Source organism: Martes martes (genome assembly GCF_963455335.1).
Source record: "Martes martes genome assembly, chromosome: 12".
NCBI classification, from domain to species: domain Eukaryota; kingdom Metazoa; phylum Chordata; class Mammalia; order Carnivora; family Mustelidae; genus Martes; species Martes martes.
Window position 1 is genome coordinate 46,448,525 of NC_137900.1, and position 18,457 is coordinate 46,466,981.

General features: G+C 39.1%; 1 protein-coding gene across 2 annotated transcripts in view; it reads left to right on the forward strand.

Annotated features, from left to right (window-relative positions):
• Positions 1-18,457, forward strand: part of ADAMTSL1 (ADAMTS like 1) — a gene marked incomplete at its 3' end in the record, with an annotated part of 404,822 nt that overhangs the window by 52,714 nt on the left and 333,651 nt on the right. For both annotated transcript variants that reach the window (XM_080819725.1, XM_080819726.1), the window contains exon 3: positions 8,820-8,865. In XM_080819725.1, coding sequence (XP_080675851.1) covers positions 8,820-8,865 — 46 coding nt within the window. The remainder of the gene's footprint in view (positions 1-8,819; positions 8,866-18,457) is intronic.

Genomic DNA, 18,457 nt, shown 5'->3' on the forward strand with positions numbered 1-18,457 from the left:
CTCAATCCCAGGACTCAGATTACAATCTTAGCCAAAGGCAGACACTTGACCCACTGAGCCACTCAGGTGCCCGAAACATTACTTATTATGGAGAATCTTGTAAGCAAGTTTCTTATTACTTGAGATAGGTCTGGGAGCTCATGGCTGTTGGAGGTGGGGAGAGAGAGATTTAAAGTCTGTCTAGAGTAAACATGCACTCATTAAATGTGTGTTAAAAATATTCAGATCTAGCAGCGCCCAGTGGCTCAGTAAGTTAAGCATCTGGCTCTTGATTTTGGCTCAGGTATTGATCTCAGGGTCATGAGTTGGAACCCTGAGTCAGGGCTTGAGATTCTCTCTCTCCCTCTCCTCTATTTCCCCCCACCCCCAACCCCCGCTCTTGCTCTTTCTCTTTCTCTCTCAAAAAAAAAAAAAAAAATTCAAATCTATTAATGTTAATAAAGCACTCACTGGGGATGCATACTAGAACATCTCCAATTATTCAGAGGTATAGTATAAAATGACTATATAATATAGATATGGTTATCTGCAGATATGTTTTTATTGAGGTGTAATTGACATATAACATTGTAGAGGTTCAAGGTATACAATGTGTTGATTTGGTGGTTTTTTCCCCCATTTTTCTCATCCTCTAGGCCCCTTACTTTTGCAATCATCAGCACATTCTCTATATTTATAGGTCTGATTCTATTATTTATTTGTTTATTCATTTGTTTTGTTTTTTAGATTCCACATATGATTGAAATCATACAGTCTTTGCTCTCTTCTCAGGCTGATGTATTTTTCTTAACATAGGATCTTCTAGGTCTATCCATGTTGTTCCAAATGACAAGACTGCCTCCTTTGTTATGACTGCATAATATTCCATTGCATCTATATATCACATCTTCTTCATCCATTCACCAGTCAGTGGATAGTTAGGATGCTTCCCTATCTTCACTATTCTAAAAAATGCTGCAATAAACATAGGGATGCCTGTATCTTTTCAAATTAGTGTTTCCATTTTCTTTGAGTAAATACTCAGTAGTGGAATTATTGAATCATACAGTATTTCTATTTTTAATTTTTTGAGGAAACGTCCTACTATTTTCTACAGTGGCTGCACCAGTTTACATTCCCACCAACAGAGCACAAGCGTTCTTTTTTCTCCACATCCTCACCAATACTTATTATTTATTGTCTTTTTTTAGTCATTCTGACAGTTGTGAGGGGATATTTCATTGTGGTTTTGATTTGCATTTTTCTGATGATGAGTGATGTTGAGCATCTTTTCGTGTATCTGTTGGCCATCTGGATTTCTTTGGAAAAATGTTTCTTCAGGTTCTCTGCCCATGTTTTAGTTAGATTGGGTTTTTTTTTTTCCTTCTTTCTTCCTTCCTTCCTTCCTCTTTCCTTCCTTCCTTCCTTCCTTCCTTCCTTCTTCCTTCCTTCCTTCCTTCCTTCCTTCTTCCTTCCTTCCTTCCTTCCCTCCTTTCTTTCTGTCAAGTTATATACATTCTTTCTATATTTTGGATATTAACCCCTTATTAGATATAGCATAAAAATTTTAAGGCATAGGACATGTTGATTTGATGCATCTGTATATTGCAATATGATTGCCACTTTTGTTAATACCTCTCACATGTCACATAGTTATCATTTCTTTTCTGTGGTGGGAACAATTTCTCCTAGAAACTTTAAAGTTTATGATACAGTGTTTTTATCTATAATCAACAGGCTGTGCATTAAATTTCCACCACTTACTTGTCTACTAGTTGCCAGTTTGTGCCCTTAAACTACATCTCCCCAATTCCTCCACACCCACACACACAGTCCCTGATAACTACCATTCTATTCTGTTTCTAGGTAGATACTTTTTGAAGAAGGGGTGGTGCTGAACTTGCTTCTCTTGCTGGGACCAAGCACCACACCAAGAAAGTTTCCTCATGAACCAGGCTCACTTTGATTCTCATGAAAGACATTCTAAATTGGAATTAAATAATAATGACTTAAACATAGAATAAAATGCAAAACACTGAAGGCTTACTTTTCTTAAACAAAAGAGTGAAACAGAGCTAAAGGAAAGAAGAGAACATGGGGCTTAGGACACCCACTACTTAAACGTCCTCTGACTCCTTCTTCTCCCCCATGCAAGGCGTGATCATCGCCAACCATCTGTGATGTCCAGACTCTAGTTCTTCTAAACCCTAGGTTTTTATCACCGGGTTTGACCTATGGATGAGGACAGTGAGCATCTGAGGATAGGTTTATACACAGTGTCAGAGGTTCATGCAACTTCCTTCTTAATGACTAAGTTGATTGGTATCAAGTGTTGTTTCCTGAAAGAACCTCTTACAGTAATGTGTCTGTGGAAAATGAAAAGCGTCCCAATGGTGCATTTGTACTTGGTCCTCTTAAGTGTTCTCAGAATTTGTTATTCCTCTTGAGGTCTTTGTCAAAAAAAAAAAAAAAAAAATCCCAGAAATGTAGAAGTGCTTTAACTGGCTCCTTGGGGACATCCTCTTGCAAGATAGTTCCAGTGGATACTGCCATGCTAATTGAAGTAAGAGAGGAAAACTATGCTCCAGTACTACACAAAATCCTGGTTCCAGCTGTAAGTCTGCTTATCTTGTCTAATCTATGCTCATTTTAGGATCCACAATCTAAAGGACCCAGAGTCCTTCCATCAGCTTGAACTGCTGATATGGTTTTATATCTGTTCTGTTGTGAAGAGTTCATGGTTTCCTTCCAGATAACTAAAAAGAGAACATGAGCAGATGAACAGTCATATTTTAAAGTTCTTTGCCCCTGAGTCCGTATTTGAGAGCCAGCAGGTATTCCAAGATATACTGTAACCTGTTTGACTGAGCAGCCCACTTTGGTTTTAGGAAAACAAAGGCAAACTTCATGAGCAGTATTTTAAAATCCTGGAGTCCGAAACACACAGTTACTACGTTTTCCTGAAACTCTTTACTGTCACCGAGGATGAGTCTGGTTATGTCCCCAGAAGAATCTGTTTGCTTAGGGAGAAAATGAGAACAATTTTGAGGTAAAAATGGAAGTGTTTTACTCATTTTTTTGTTTTTGTTTTTAGTGAGAGATAAGTTGAATATGCCTCCCTCTTTTAATGACTTAAATTATATAAGTGGGAGGATGGGGAAGTATGGGACCAACAAATTGCTAAAGCCTGGAAAGAGAGCTTTTACTTTTCCATGGTAATTCATCTCTTCTGCGGTTGTCAAATTATAGTAACTGAAACTAAGATATCAGGATTTTAAGAATTGGAAGAGTTTGGATGGTTTGTTGTGTGTTAATGAGAGACCAATAAAGTGTGCCTCAAGCTTACACTAATCTCATTATAAGTGAATTAAAGTCTGAATAATTCAGAAATAATAGCTTGTGATTGAGATGATTTCCATTTTTGAGAGGAGGAATTAAGTCAAAATTAATGACTGGCTAGTACTAAAGTGCTTAAATAAGTAAGTAAGTACGTAAATAAATAAGGAACTTCCCATTACAAATCCGGTTTGGAATATATTTGAATATTTGCATTTTGTTCTTTCATACTTGAACCAGTTCTGAGTCCTTAACTGGTACAGTCCTCAGCTCACTAAACACAGTCCTGAAACTTTTCTATAGTTTATGTCAAAAGGATGCATTTACTTAAAATCTCTGTTATCAGTGGACTATAACGTGCTTTGGAAACCATTTTGGATTGAAATTTCTGTTTGTTTTCATTCCCAGAGGTGAATTTTATTTTGCTTAGATGTGAAGGAAACCACTTGGCTGTTTTAGTTAATGAACTGTTAAAGAAAGGAAGAAAATATTTTTTACTGCTTGACCCTCAAATGAGGCTTTTGTGCCCAGATAAATGCCTTGGATGAAGAAATTCACACTTGGCATGAATTAAATCCTTGTGGTGGAATAGTCACTTCATTAACTTAAATAAAATGTATATTCAGGTTTAATAAATCTAAACTTTTAAAACGTATGAGCTTCTCTGCCCTGAAGTTCTTTTCATGTTACATTTCATAGAGGTTCTCTTGGAGAGGTTCGCGATGCACAGTGTGTGTATAGGTGTCTCTTACTTACTAAAAGTGAATTTACCAGAACTGAAGAGCTGCTGATAAATTGATAACGGTAACAATAAGGTGCAGTTAAGCCCCAGGCCAACTCTCTGCTTGGTTTCCTGGATTTTACCTAGTGTTAATATTTTACACAATTTTTTTTAAAGATTTTATTTATTTGTCAGAGAGAGAGAGTGAGCACAAGCAGGGGGAGGGGTGGGCAGGGGGAGTGGCAGGCAGGGGGAGTGGCAGGCTCTCCACTGAGCAAGGAACCAGGGACGGGACTCAATCCCTATTATGACCTGACCAGAAGGCAGACACCCAACCGACTGAGCCACCCAGGTGCCCCAATATTTTACACCTCTTAAGCACATCTTGTTCTTTTTTTGTTGTTTTACATGCTCCAGAGTTAGATAAATCTGGGTTCCAGTCCCTGGTTCTCTCTCTTCTTCTTCTCTCTCTTCTCAATTTTCTCATCTATTAAATGGGAATAATAAAGAGAGTTGTCAGAAGCTTACTGATAATGTACACAGAATATGTAACCCTGGGCCGGATACCTAAAGAAAGCACTCAATATATCATGGAGGCTAGAATTACTATTGTTACCCACAGTTTTATAATGTCTTTCAGTAATGAGGACCTTTTCAAAATCCAGGATTACCACTTTAAATCATATTTCAGTCAGTTAAATGAAATAAATTTAAAAATAAAGTAATACTCTATAGTAAAGGTGAGGCTTAATTCAGGGGAAAAATTATTTGTAAATCAATATGAGGTGTTAGACAATGATCAGACGTTCTTTGAAAATTGCAGCAAGTATTTCTCCTTGTTTTGTGTTTGTTTTTGTTTTTGTGAAATAAGAAGGATTTAAATCAGTCTTTTATATTAGGTGCCTTCATCTCCCATTTTTCATTTGTTTTTTACTTTAAAGATTTTATTTATTTATTTGACAGAGAGACAGCAAGCGAGGGAATATAAGCAGTAGGAGTGGGAGAGGGAGAAGTAGGCTTCCCGCTGAACAGGGAGCCCAATACAGGGCTCAATGCAGGACTCGATCCCAGGACACTGGGATCGTGACCTGAGCCGAAGTAAGACACTTAACAACTGAGCCACCCAGGTGCCCCATCTCCTATTTTTCAAGGATGCTTTTAAAAACGTGTGTTTGTGGTTGGAAATATATGGGGAAAGCCTCATTGAAGTTAATGAAATGGGTATTTTTCTGCTTGTTTTGATTTGATTTTTAGTAAATGATATCTTGATAATATCTCCTTGGCATTTGAACAGAGCTTTTATAAATTATCTCAGCTTGTGATCACAACTTGGTGCCCCACCATCCCAACATACATTAGACCTATGAGAGGGGTAAGACCTTGAGAGGGCAACAGGCTTATGCAAGGAGAAGAGCAAAGTCTATGACCTACATCTTCAAATTTCTAATTTAAAATTGTTTTCATTATTCCTTTTGGGGGATAAGGCTAGGAAAAGAAAATAAAATTAGGTGAAGAGCATAGAGCCTTAAGGTCTTAATGATTAACACCAGATTTCACTTTTTTAAAGTAAGAAGTCATTGTGTCTCCTCAGTTTTAAAACATTTGGTGGTTCCCCTTTGTTGCCAAGTTCAAAATTAGAAGGTATTTCTCTCATCTGCAGTTCCCCATATAAACCCCCAACTCTAGCAAAACCAAACCAGACCTTTTTATATGTCTATGCCTTTGCCTGTGGTTTCTTCTCTACATTTCTTAACCTTCTTTCCATATTTATTATATTTTTATAGCTATTATGCCATTAATTTATCAAATGTCTACATAATTCTTACTGTGTGCTAGGTACCATAGGAAGTGCTTCACAAATACTAACTCAGTTAATCTTCATGATAACCTCAGGAGATAAGAAATATTATCCCATTTTACAGATGGTAAAACTGAGATACTGAAACTGCAGAAGAGGTCAAGATTCCAGAAAGAGGATTCTGGTTTCAAAGTGGGTGCTCTGAACTGTTACACCATGTCACCTATATACTCCGAATTGCAAAACTGAAAAACTTACCACATTCAGCCAAGACCAGTGTCTAAATGGCATGCCACCTGGGGCCTCTGGGTTCTAGAATTCATCACCTTGAAAATTTACTATCAACTGAAGCCTAGTTATCATCTTTTTAGATTCAGAAATCAGGTATATTTCAGCAATCATACCAAGAACAGATCCTTTTCTTGGAGGTGGGCTCACAATGACTTGGTCCATGAGATTAATGTTTCAAACTAGAATGCTAGTGTATTTATTAACTTACAATGAAAAATAGGACTACTACATGGACCAAAATACCTGTGTCAGCATGACAAGCACAGTCTGCCTCTCAGCAGTCCTGAGAAACCAGATCATTCTTGGCAAGATGTTTGGTCCAACATGGCATCGTAATGAGGGGTATTCCTGGGATGAACAGAACATTCGTTGGCATTACCAAAATTAGCATGAGGCATCTATATCGTGATAGCAACAGCCTTGCCAATGGGACCTAGAGAATATGAAGTTCATTGACCTTTTGCCTGGGGCATTGTTAGGTGGCGGAGGGGGGGGGCACTGACAACCATATATCTCTGTCATTCTCTTCTTTTCTATGATTGTAATGCCTGGCCAGCCCTTCCTTGCCTTTCCCACATTCTATTGTTGTTTTTTTTTAAAGATTTTATTTATTTATTTGACAGACAGAGATCACAAGTAGGCAGAGAGGCAGGCAGAGAGACAGGAAGGGAAGCAGGCTCCCCGCTGAGCAGAGAGCCCAATGCAGGGCTCGATCCCAGGACTCCGGGATCATGACCTGAGCTGAAGGCAGAGGCTTTAACCCACTGACCCACCCAGGCAACCCCCACATTCTATTGTTAATGCATGTTAATAATATCAGACTGGTCACAGTCAGGTCCTTAGGCCTGGGACCTTTCTATTTCTTGAAGATAGCCATTGTGTAATTATATTTTCAGATGCTATTCTGGTTTTGATAACATCCCCAAGACCTAGTACATACTATTTAGATTTTCCTACGCTGAATTATAACGACATGAGTGGTTTTCTTAAGGCCAAGGACAAAATCATATTCATTCTTCTTTGTATTCTCAGAAGTAAATGCATTGCCCAGCACATAGAAGCTCAGTGGACGTTTGCTGGATAAACAAGTAAATTAGGTAGTGGTGAATCCTTTTGATTATGAGTGTAAGCTCTGAAGCTGGATGGCCCGCCTTCAAATCTCAGCTCTACTACTTAATACTTGTGAGATTTGGGCAAGTTACTTAACGTTCCTGAGCTTCAGTTTTCTCATCCGTAAAATGGGTATAATAATAATGCCCTATTTCCCAGGGTTCTTGAAAGGATTAAATAAATTAATACATACAACAAACTTAGAAATATACCTGGGATTTCATAACTATCGGTTATTGTATAATCATTTTCTCAGGATTTTATAATATATTTTTACTTGTTTTGTAAAAAAGTATGATTTATTTTACAAAGAACAGAGTACTGCTATCCTTGTTTTTAAGTGTCACCTTTGAATATTTAATAAAAAATTGGTTTGGGTCACAGAAATTGAGCAAAATGAACCTCCCATGTAGTGATGATAGGAGTACGGAATGATACAACTTTTATGGAATGCAATTTGGCAATATTTATCAAAAGCCTTATAAAAGCTCATTCCCTTTATTTCAGTAATTCCCTCTCTAGAAATTTATCTATCCTACAGCCATAGTCAGAAACTTAGATAAAACATACACATGGACATAGTTTATCACACTATCATTTATCAAACCCCTAATTGGAAGTTACTTAAAGAAGAATGCTTACACAAATTATGTTATCTCATTTAACGAAATATTATATAGCTCTCAAAGCTGTGTCTTTAAAGTTATTTAACAGTGTGGGAAAATGCTTCCAAAACTTTTTAAGTGGAAAAACCAAACTACAAAATGGCATAGGTGATGTGATTTCCTCCACACTGAGAAGAAATCAATAAAATCAAAATAATAGGGATTATCCTTAGATGAGGCAATTCTGGGAGATTCTGTTTTTGTAAACTTTCTTTCCCAAAACCTCTACAATGACTGTGTATTTTAGAAGTAAAAATAATTCTTTAAGAACTATGAGTTTTCATGTCCTTATATGTGTAATTTTAAGACATGTTGAATATCAAGTCCCATTTTTACCATATTCCAGACCTACATTTGTTCAGTGAAACATCTCTTCAGTCTTATGCCAGAAATAATTAGGAAGGCAAGATTCATTTTCGGTAAACCTTGCATTAATATTTATTTGGTTAGATAAGCACTAACTGTAAGTACTTATTTTGAAAATTTCTGAAAGCAAAATGAATGCTTAGTTTCTGCCCTCATGGAGAAATCCATTTCCACACACAACTTCTTGAGATCTGCTATTTAATATCTGATAGGAACTTTTCTAAGAACATTGTTACTCAGGAGAAAAGACTCTTACTTGTATTAAGAGAAACTTTTTATTTTTATTCTCTTTTTTTAAAGATTTTTTATTCATTTATTTGACAGAGAGACACAGCGAGAGAGGGAACTCAAGCAGGGGGAGAGGGAGAGGGAGAAGCAGGAAGCCCGATGCGGGACTCGATTCCAGGATCCTGGGATCATGACCTGAACCAAAGGCAGACGCTTAACAATTGAGCCACCCAGGCACCCTGAAACTTGTTTTTATAAGCAAATAGATTGAATTTTGAGCCTTTCACAGGTAATAATGAATCTGTTTTTTCTTTTTGTCCCCTAGGAGCTGTGAGGGAAGAAATATCCGATATAGAACATGCAGTAATGTGGTAAGTATTGAGTTTCTGTGACTGTGATAATCTATTTTTGTTTAAAGCTTTGGAACAAAATCTATTTTAAAATTCAGTAACGCAAACAAAATACTTGAAAAACAAACTTTTTTTAAACTACAGATAATGTATTTTTCTAAGAACTAAATAACGTTAAGCAGTTTCGTGTAGCCTGAACAAGAAATCAGTTAGTGTTTCTGTAAGAGTTATTTATTTCACCCTTTAGTGATGATGCAACCTGAAAAAAATAGGCATCTTTAATGTTCCTCAATATAAACTTTCAACTGAAACTAACTAGACTATTTCAAAATAGGGACTCTGTTCTGTACTTCTTCTCTGCTTTCTGACTTTTCACATCTAAGTCTCTTGAGAACCAATAAGAGAAATGATAAAAAGGAAACTACTGGGGTCTTGTGAAATAAGTATTAGTTGATCAAACTCAGATTTGACAAGTTCATTTATTCATTCAACAAATACTGTTCCATGCCAACTCTGTGTGAGGCACTACACTAGTACAAGGAAAAATAACATGTGGTCACTGTCTGGAAACATCTGTGATAAAGTAAGAGATGCAGATAGAGAAGATAGATGTGCACATAACCACATTCTAGCACAAAGTATGACAAATGCTCTAAGAAAGGGATAAAATTCTTTGTGGGTTAAAAATGGAGAGATGTCTAAAGGGTATTCAAGGAAAAAAGGTTTTAGATGGGGCTTAGAGGACCAGGAGGGCTGTGACGGATCCACAATGAGTGTGAGGGGGTGACAGTCAGTCCAAGTAAAGGGGACACAGAATGTTGAAGGTGTGCTCTGCATACAAATTTGGATAGGATTGTGCTTAGCAGTGTGGAAGAAAATAATTGAAAAAAATTTTGAGGTTACACCTTTAAGGGATTTGAATGCAAGTCTTCCAGGCTTATGTTAGTTCAGTGAATGATGGGGGATCACTAGAGGCTTTGGAGCAAGAGGATGGTATTGTAGTTTCTTTCACTTCGGGAAGATTAATTCTCTAATGATATGAGGAATGTTCTGGAACAGGAAATGGATGGGGAGCCGGATGCAATCAGGTCTTAAACTAGAAGGAAATAGATGAAAGAGATAAAAATCAAGGTCACTTTGCAAGACCTAACAAGCAATTTAAATTAGAAAGATGAGTTGAGGTAAGAATAAAGGAAACAGAGAGGCGTGTACAAATTTTGAGCTCTTGCATTGACCCATGTCTGTTAGAGTAGCTGTTTCCTCACTACCTACATGACTGGCCTTTTCCTTATTCCAGTCATCTCAAATGTCACCTCAGAGAGGTGTCCTTGGTCACCTCATCGGATATGCTTGTCGCACTACCCAAACCCGTGTCTCACAGCAACCTGGCTTCCTTTGCAGCACTTTGGCTTTCTTCATAGCACTAGTCTTTACCAAAATTTATATTCTTTGATTACTTGTCTGTTTTCTGTTTTCCTATTCTAGAATGCAAACTCTATGAGGATAGGAGCCTCATGTATTATATTGTCCCCTTTATCCCCCCATGCCTGGAACTGTTGACTCACACATATTAAGCACACAATAGAAATCTGCTGAATTTAAATGAATAGTCAGGTTTCTGAAAGAATGGCGGATACCATGATCAAAACTAGGAACATTGGGAGGAGATTTGGGAGAGGGAGATGACAAGTTTGGTTTAAGGACCCTATCGAGTGTGACATGCAGGCTGGACTTGCAGCTGTGCGATGGGGATTGGATCTTGGGAAAGGGATCAAGGCACGAACCATAGAAACACAAATAAGATGTATAAAATTTGAAGATTGGGAAACAGTTCCTTAGGTAGAGCACATAAAATCATAAGAGGAGAGAAGCTCTGTATTGAGATAGAAAGAAAAAGACTGCCAGGTAAACCACAAAGAGAACCATGAGAGAGGTAGCAGAAGAAATAAGAATGCCTGAAGGTGTTCAGTAGGATCAATGTTGCCGATAGGTTGAACACAAAAAAAAAAGCCTGTTGGGGCAATGGTTTCTTTGGTGTACTAGGAACAAAAATCAAGATCACAGCAGCTAAAAAAGAATATCAATGGGAAAATGGAGTCGATGGGTATAAGCTATTCTTAGTATTCACAGAGGTATCTCATCATCTGTGGAGTCCCATAAAGGTAGCTGGGTAATTGGTCTGTTTGTAATGAGTAAACCTTGAGAGAGAAGTTGACCTAAAGGAGAGACTGATCATCTGAGGAGGTGAAGGGATACTTCCTGCCCCAGGTCCCAAAGGAGACAGGAGGTGACAAGAAGAGGAATCTTGGTAAATGAAAAGACCATAGGCTTCACTCTGAGAAAATAGAAGCAAACTGAGAGAGGAAGCAAGAGGAACTAGAGAGATTTTGGAGAAACGTTGAGGCTGCTCGGGATACACAGTCTCAATCTTCCCTGTAGAGTTTTCTCCGTCACTTGCCGAAAGTGAAGGAGGTGAGTTGAACTTGAAGACGTAAGCAGAAAGACCCACAACAGCCCCTGGGGGAATCAAGTGGAAACCATCAAAGCAAACAGGGAATGGTTGGGTGGCAAAGAGGGGGTTCAGCTGAGGCCAAAAAGCTTGATCTGACAGAGAACAAGGGGAGAAGGGTGTTAGGGCTTAGTCCAGTGTTACAGCGAGGCACTGGGGCAGGAATAGAGAAAACTGGCCTTAGAGGTGACCTGTGGCCAGAGTACAGATGAGATAGGCTGAGAGAGAGACCATGATGAATGAAAAGTATATATATATATATTTTTAACCCCCAACCAGGGAGAGAGTGCACACAACTAGAAGGCATGATCATTGGGAGTGAGAGTTATTTTTCAGTGGAAAATTTTGCCTTGTTCATTTCTTTATTTCCACTGAGGATACTAGGTACTGCATAGGTGCAACTGCCAGTTGGTTAAAAGAATTACATCTGTAGTTCTTGAATTTTGAAAAAAAAAAGGTATTGACAGAGTTTGTTTAGAAATGGTATAAAAGAATGATTAATAGAAATATACTTTGTTTTTTTATTATCCTTTTTAATGTAGTGATATCTTATATACCAGTGTTCTTTTTTTTTAACTACCATGATGTTATTTAAGAATCTCCATAATGTCCATTCGGGTTCTTTAGAGCTTTTAAAATAATGGAAAGGGTCCAAACTCTCCTATGCAGATGAATGCCTAAAGCATCATGAGCAGATGTCTGCCTACCCTTTCCTTAAAGCTCTTCAGAAGCAGCCTACAATTTCCTTCCTATCATTATGAGCATTCTCGTGGACAGATGGAGGCTGAGACTCTGACCTAATTTTATTTAAAACCCATTGCGTTACCTGCGCCAACTCTTTATAGCTTGTAGAATCAAACTGACCCTGAGTCTTATTATGAGAATCTGAAGTTTTTAAATCATTTGAAGCTTATTATTTTTTTTTTCTGGCTTTTGGCCATGACAGAAGCAACACTGCCAAAAAAACAAACGAAAAATCCCTTAAGAAAGAATCTTTTCATAATCACATTCCAGTTTCTCAAACTAAGAAGTTCAGGGCAATTCCGTAAAGTATTCCGCTTTTAAAAATAAATACTTGTTTTGGAAAAACTCAAGGGTCTCTTGTTAGCTAAGCCTCCAGGGTCAGTCCTTAATCCCTGACAGCTTCCCGAGGCTCTTCTGACCCTCTTCTCCACAGATTCACCCTCTTTTCTTATTCTTTGTAGGTGCTGCATAGGACATTTCTTTAGGTCCTTATTCTCCGAGGCTGAGGAGGAGAAAGTATCTCCTCGCTTTTCTAATTTTTCTGTGTTGCCTGAAAAACCAGTTCACGTACTTTGATGGTTTCCTTGTTAATCACTCTACAGACAGTGTCAATAAAGAAAGTTCCCATGATGTTTGCCTAGTTCTCGTAGTCATGCTACCTTCTTCTTTTTTTTTTTTTAAGATTTTATTTATTTATTTGAGAGAGAGAGAGCATAAGGAGGAGGGGCAGAGGGAGAGGGAGAAACAGGCTCCCTGCTGAGCAGGTAGTTCTATGTGGGACTCTATCCCAGGATCTTAAAATCATGACCTGAACCAAAGGCAGATGCTTAACCGACGGAGCCACCCGGGCACCCCCATGCTACCTTCTACTATTTCAAGCTGTTCCAAGTAGACTATTTTAATTTCTAAAGACACAGAGCATCCAACCTTTCCCATTTCACAGTCCCTGTTCCCTTGTAGGAAAATGGCAGGGCCACGTCTCCCTAGAAGGAAAGACTAAGGTTACTACTGGGAAAAACAATAGGTGTCAACTAGCAAACCACTCAAGTCATTTAGGTCTCAGATCTTCCCTGGCACCCCTCAAAAAGGTTTCCTTAGGTCACATCTTCATGCTTATTCAAATTAGACCTCAAATCTGGGCCCCTTAATCTTAAGTAGGCATATTAAATTGACTCTCAAAGTGTTTAGATTAATATCGTGTTACTTATGAACTGTTTCTTTATCACCATCCTTAATCTTCACAAGAGTTGGCATTTAGGAAACAGTGGCCACAATGAGCAACGTAGCTGATGGGACTCAAGTTCTTTATCAAGGTCTTATTGCTCCACTACCACATTTTACTATTCTTAAAAAAAAAAAAAAAACTCTAAGACTAAAATTGGGAAACCACATTTCTGTATCTCTTCTAGAACTCTTCCAGAGCTGAGTAGGCAGGGATTTCTGGGCTAAGAGGTCAGGAAAGATCCATGTCTGGTTTTCTCACTAATGTATACCCAGCGTCTAGCACGAAGTAACTAACAATGGCTTCTGAAACAGTGGGTCAGGGGACACAGCCACCTGACAGGGCTGCCCTGGGATATTTTAAATATTTCAAAGGAACCACAGCAATTCTTGACATGTGTTGGGCACTATGCAAACTACTAGATCGTGCTATGTTCCTTTCTGTAACATCTTTGCCCCACAGCCAGTTCTCCTGAAGATTTGATTAAAAGCAGGGACTGTGAGGGACACCTGGGTGGCTCAGTCCATTAAGCCCCTGCCTTCAGCTCAAGTCATGAATCCAGGGTTCTGGGATTGAGCCCCGCATTGGGCTCCCTGCTCCATGGGGAGTCTGTTTCTCCCTCTCCTTCTGCCTGCTGCTCCCCCTGCCTGTGCTCTCTCTCCCTATCTCTCTGTGTCAAAATAAATAAATAAATAAATAAAATCTTTAAATAAATAAATAAATAAATAAATAAAATCTTTAAAAAAAAAAAAAAAGCAAGTACTGTGAGAAAATCAACATGGGACTGGAGATGAGGGTGGCATTGTCCAATCCGATTTCATACATTGAGAAGTTTTGCAGTACTCAACAAATGCAAACTTACCAAGAGTAAGTAAACGTGGTTATTTATGAATGAAATAAAAGCTAATTTTTCTTTCAAAAAAAAAAAATATATATATATCCCCCCCCCCCCCCCGCCAAATAGATACTAAGTCACTAAGATGCAAATACCTATTGAGTTGTTTGGACCTAATGACTTAATCGAATTGCTGAGATTTGACAGGGGCTATGAACAGATGAAGCTTAGCAACCTCTATCACATGGTGAGCACTCAACACATCTGGTGAATGAATGATGAAATCCTAAATAACAAAACATTTGAGCAGAGCATTTCCAAAATGATAGGAATGTTTCCAGGCTACAATGGGAAAGAGTGTTATAAAAAATGGAAATGGGGTTTGTTGAGCAATTTCTGTTGTGACCCACTGTGTCCCACTTTTTCTAGGCACTGGGGTATCTTAGCTACAGAGAAAGGTAAGCCCCTGCTCTCATGAAACTTACTCTCTAGTGAGAGCAGGTTATAAACAAATAAAGAGAAGTGTGACAATTTCAAAGTGAACAATTCTGAAGGAAATCAAGCAGGGATGACATAAAGACCGACACGGGGGAAGCTGCTATGTGGGGGGTAGTCAGAAAATTCTCTCTGACCTGACCTTGTGGCCCCATTAGTACACGTGAAGGGGGAGGCATGAACTAACCCAGCTTCTCGAGGCTCTGGTAGGTCAATTTATGAGGTATGGTACCAGGTATGGTGCAGGGAAAGAGGTGCTTATCTGTGCTGAGGAGTCTGAACGTACCCCCAAGTGTCATTCTGTAAGGGGCATTTGTATCTTCTGACTAAGGGCGATGGGCATTGTTTGCAAGAGGACAAGGAGGCTGACAGGAAGGGGATTGCTCTAATCACCCCTGCCTGTGTATTTCGCTTCTCTCTTCTCCTAGTCCCCAGAGCCAATCAGTCTCAGACTGAAATACATGAAAGGCAGTGGAAGGTTCTCCTAACCTCAAGTAATACATTTCTTACCTGAGAAAGAAATTCTGAGGGAAAGAATGTTGGTTTCTTCCTAATAAATGTTCAAAACCCTCCCTCTACTCCAGGGGGCTTCCAGAAAGAGCCCTGGGCATCCAGAGTGGTCCTCCACAAGGCTGACTAGACTAGGGAGCACTGGACCTAAGAACCGTGCTTCCTGCAGGATCCATTCATGATTCCCTCCTTAATGATCCGACTAGCTAAAGAATAGGAATATTCCTTCTACAGTAATCTTCCCTGAGAAAGGGAGCACTCTCAATTTAAACTCTGACAGCACATGTCTCTCCCAAGTAACTTTATTAGGACTTCAGTTGTAAGTTCATCTGACAAAATTGGGGTCAGCCTCTTCTATCCTTACCCATGTGCATTCAGCCTTGTAATGGCCATCTCTGAGAGGCCATGGAGATGTGTGGCTAGGAAGTGAGAGCGACTTAAAGGACACACTTCATTTTTCAACCCATGAACACAAAGGACTACAAAAATAGTAATCTCTCAGTGGGCTGCCACTTAGTAGTTATGTGCTTTTGAAACAAAATTCGTTCATCTCTGTTTTCTTACCTGTAAAAATCCCCTTCTTACATGTATCCAAAGAATGTTTGTTAATACAGTGTCTGTGGTAATTGAAAAATTGGAAACAAATAGAAGGGGGCTGGTTAAATAAACTGTGGTACGTCCATATCATGGAAACTCTACAGTCACTAAAAAGCAGTAAGTTGGGTCTGTCTGAACAAGCCTGTAAAGTTTTTCCAAGACATAGTAAGTGTGAAGGAAGCAGGTTGTGGAGTAGTATCTTTAATATGATCTCAGTCAGTTTTTTAAAATCCCCAAACTGAGGTATCTGTGGGTATGTGGCATACCATAAGGTCTTGAAGGACCATATCAAACTGATCACAGTGATGACATTATGCAGAGAGAGGTTTTGAGTAACTTAAGAGGACTTTCCTTTTTTTATTCTGTATACCTTTGTAGTACTTCAGGTCTTTTACAATGAACACATGTATTCTTCTCTTACAGGTATAAGTTTAAAAATATAGAAAAGAAAATGAGGTCAGGGCAAAGTAGTCTGAAAGTCATGGAATATATATATTTATTTTTTAAACTTTGGGGAAAAAAATTCACAGTTTTTCTGAGGGTTACGTGCGGAAACATCTAAAACGCAGTGAGCATGCTCAGTAATGTTGGCTCTACCCTCCCTCAGTCTCTTTGTTCAGTTCCCCCTTTCTGCGGCAAAGTACTCTTTCCAGAAGAATACCCTATTTATAAAAGTGAAAATTAGATCACTCTAAATTCCTGAAGGTCGGCCTCACTGTGTGATCATTTTACCAAATAAACAGGTTCCAGGTATCCTGGAACAAGAATATTAGTCCTCATCTCTAGCAGAAGTGCGGGCTTTTAATGCCCCTTTCTGTGGATGAAGTATAGGAAAAGAGACTTTTTTAAAGATTTATTTATTTATTTGAGAGAGAGAGAGGGCACACCCACGCATGCATAGGGGGAGGGGCAGAAGGTGAGAGAGACTCTCTGCTGAGCAGGGAGCCCCACCCAGGGCTCCATCTCAGGACCCTGAGATCTCAACCTGAGCTGAAACCAAGAGTCTGACACTTAACTGACTGACTGAGCCACGCAGGCACCCTAGAAAACAGACTGTCTACACAGTGCCCACTCCATAGGCTGAACAGTTATGTCTCTAGCAGCTTTATCACTTGGCTGGTCTTTGGCCAGACAAATGCTTGGTTGGAATTGCTATATATTCTCAGAAACATATCCCAGCAGACCAATCAATATCCACCCCCAACGAGTCTAACTTCCCACAAAGCTAGAATGAATGTAGAATGGCGACTTAACTACTCGTAGGGCTTTATGGTTTGTGTGTGTGTGTTTTTTCCTTTCAACATTGAGAATCACTATTGCTGAGACAAAAGGGTGTTCTTTAGGGAACACATTTTCAGGGACATCTTGATTTTTCTGACGTGGATCATAATTCTATTTATGCTGAAATTAGTAACAAAGGAAAATAATAAAAATAATAAAATGTAATATTAATAATAATAAAATATTAATATTAAATAAAAATAATATTAATAATATAAATAGTAAAAAGGGGGCATGTAGTGATAAGGGACTTGTATTGTTTCCCTGCGGACAGAGTTCCTGTCCAACCTCTGTCAGCATGAGCGCTAAGCAAGTTTGAGCAGCCGGCTAATGAATTCATCTCTAAAGCACAAGGATACAGCATGCCATGTGGATAACTAGAGGTTGATCTGGGTTCAAAACACATTATTTCTCTTTCAATAGTTCAGTGCTGAGCCTTTAGAATTAAATGGTTGAAGATATCTGCAGCAATTACTCCAGGAAAAAAAAATAATAAAAAGCCCTCATACTTTATGACGAACTGTTTTATCATTTGTGGCATACAGAAATAAACATTTTTTTAATGATTCACAGACTCCTTCATTTGGTGGATCTGGTGGATATAGATCTCTCTGCAGTGCTTGCTGCCAGGCAACCAGCCAAGTTTTGGGGGGATTTTTCCCTCCCCAGCGGGTTGGGCCCTTCTGCTTTTCTTCTCCCCTAGGCCTTCTTTTGACTGCTGCACACATTTCTTTTCTTTTTAATGCTTTTCCTGACATGTCTTTATCGGACCCCTCCGAAGTCTCTCTCCACTTGTCCTTTCTCCTTAATGTGTTCTCTTAATGTGTTTCTTAGCCTCTGCCTCAACTTTTTACTCTCTGGAAGGGGGGTGACATGAACATGACTCCATGGGGAGAACACGGGCCGGGCAGCTCATCATTGCTCACTCTGTGGTTGGGCAAGTTCCTTGGACGACTCACAGCCCCAGTTTTCTCAATCATGAAGTGGCAACAAGAGGCGTGTTCACTTCCCGGTACTCCTGTACAAAAATCCGTGTGGTGGTGTAACCGCATGGGAGACCCGCAATGAATTCTTGATCCTTCTGCCACCTTCTGTTGGCGAAGATAGGTAAGAAATGGTCTTCCCAAAGAGCTAAGGTCCTCAGCTGGGGAAGATTTTGCCCTCATCCCTAACTCAAGATAACATGAAGATCTCCAAATCGTTGGGGGAAATACAAAAGGAAATAACATTGTTATGACTAATTTCTGCTATCGGCATCCTTCTGGTGTATTTAAAGGCTGTAGGGGAGTTAACCCCCTCAGCTGGTCACAGTTAGTTCGTTCTAAGCCAGCAACATCCCACGGAGACTGTCAGAGGGAACGTTGACAACACTTGTAAATAGCCTTTGAGTGACACAAGCTAGCCTCCCTGAAGTCACATG